This window comes from Orycteropus afer, unplaced genomic scaffold (assembly GCF_000298275.1).
Source record: "Orycteropus afer afer isolate SDZICR_OR568_19922 unplaced genomic scaffold, OryAfe1.0 scaffold00130, whole genome shotgun sequence".
Lineage (NCBI taxonomy): Eukaryota > Metazoa > Chordata > Mammalia > Tubulidentata > Orycteropodidae > Orycteropus > Orycteropus afer.
In genome coordinates this window covers 3,832,459-3,833,832 of record NW_006921717.1, presented here as the reverse complement: position 1 = coordinate 3,833,832, position 1,374 = coordinate 3,832,459, and the positions used below count along the sequence as shown (strand labels likewise).

Genomic DNA, 1,374 nt, shown 5'->3' with positions numbered 1-1,374 from the left:
GTCTGTGTCCGTCTGGTGCCGTGCCTCCCTCCCCGGGCCACTTGCCGGACCTCTGACTTGGAAGTAGCTTGTGTGTCCTCTTCCCCTGTCCAGTTCCACCTCCGTGTTCTCCTCATGGGAAGAGCTCCCAGCCCTCCACCCCACACTGTCCCTAGAACACCTCAGGCATGGCACCCTGAGCGGAGCATTGGTGGTCTCTGTGGTGGGCATCCAGGCCAGGGCCTCAGGGTCCCCACTGGATGGGAGAGAGCTGTGGGCGTGCCCTGGGGGCCTGCATTTGCTGCCCCTGCCCTCAGGCCTGAGTGTGGCACCGCCCCGAGGCTCTTGGCGCCTCCAGCCAGGCCCCAGCCCTGCGTTGGCCCTCCTTAAGCTAACCATCCGTCTTCCTTCATCTCCAGGGAGAAGCTGGACTCCTTCCTCCCTGCCCACCTCTGTAAGCGGGGCCATGGCCTCTTTGCTGCCTTCCGTGGCCGCGGGGCCAGGGCTGGGACCGGTGAGCAGGGCCTGCTGAATGCCTACCGCGAGGTGAAAGACGTGCTTGGCAGCAGCAGCGAGTGTGAGGCCCCCCTGAGCACCCACTACCGCGCCTACCTCCTGAAGTGCCACGAGCTGCCCTTCTACGGGTGAGCGGCCACCAGCACCAGGCCGGAATTGTGGGCAGCCACGCTGTGGGGTCTCCTCTGTCCACTTCCGCCCACCAGTCTGTCCCTCACTAACTCCAGCTGAGCTCATCCTTCACGTGGGGCAGGGCGTCGGCCCCAGCACCACAGGTGCCAGCTGGGCTCCCAGCCTCCCGTCCTCTCCTGTCTCAGGCTGAGACGCCTGCAGGAGTCCTCCCCTTCCTGCCAGTCTGGCCAGCTCTCACCCGGGTGGTTACCGTGTGACACAGAGCGCTTAGACACCTACTGTGTGTCTGCCACTCGTCTAGGCACTAAGGGTGCCTGGAGGAGCGGGGGAGCCCTGGTCCGTGCCCCTGTGACACACACATGCTAGTCGGGGGAGAGACAGGAAGCAGTGGACGGAATGAGTAAGCCACCTGGTCCCACGGAACATACTAGACGGGGTGCGGAGCAGGGCAGGTGTGTAGGGAGACGGGATGCAGTTCTCAATAGTGGGATCAGAGCAGGTGTTCCTGGATGGTGACGTTAGCAGAGACTTGAAAGGGTTAGAGGTGAGGACATGGGGAAAGCGTCCTGGGCAGAGTGGACAGCCAGTGCGTGGCCTGGAGGCCTGGCCACGTCCAGAGCGGTGTGACCCAGGTGCAGAGCTGTCGGGGACAGAGCTGGAGGTTGGGCAGATTTTGTAGGGATCTGTGGGCCACCATGAGGACTTCGGCTTTGAACCCTGATGAGATGAGAGCTGTTGCTGAGTGCT

General features: G+C 63.4%; 1 protein-coding gene across 1 annotated transcript in view; it reads left to right on the top strand.

Annotated features, from left to right (window-relative positions):
* FRMD8 (FERM domain containing 8) overlaps positions 1–1,374 on the top strand; it is a 16,519-nt gene that overhangs the window by 6,620 nt on the left and 8,525 nt on the right. Inside the window, exon 6 of the mRNA XM_007944970.1 lies at positions 399–623. Coding sequence (XP_007943161.1) covers positions 399–623 — 225 coding nt within the window. The remainder of the gene's footprint in view (positions 1–398; positions 624–1,374) is intronic.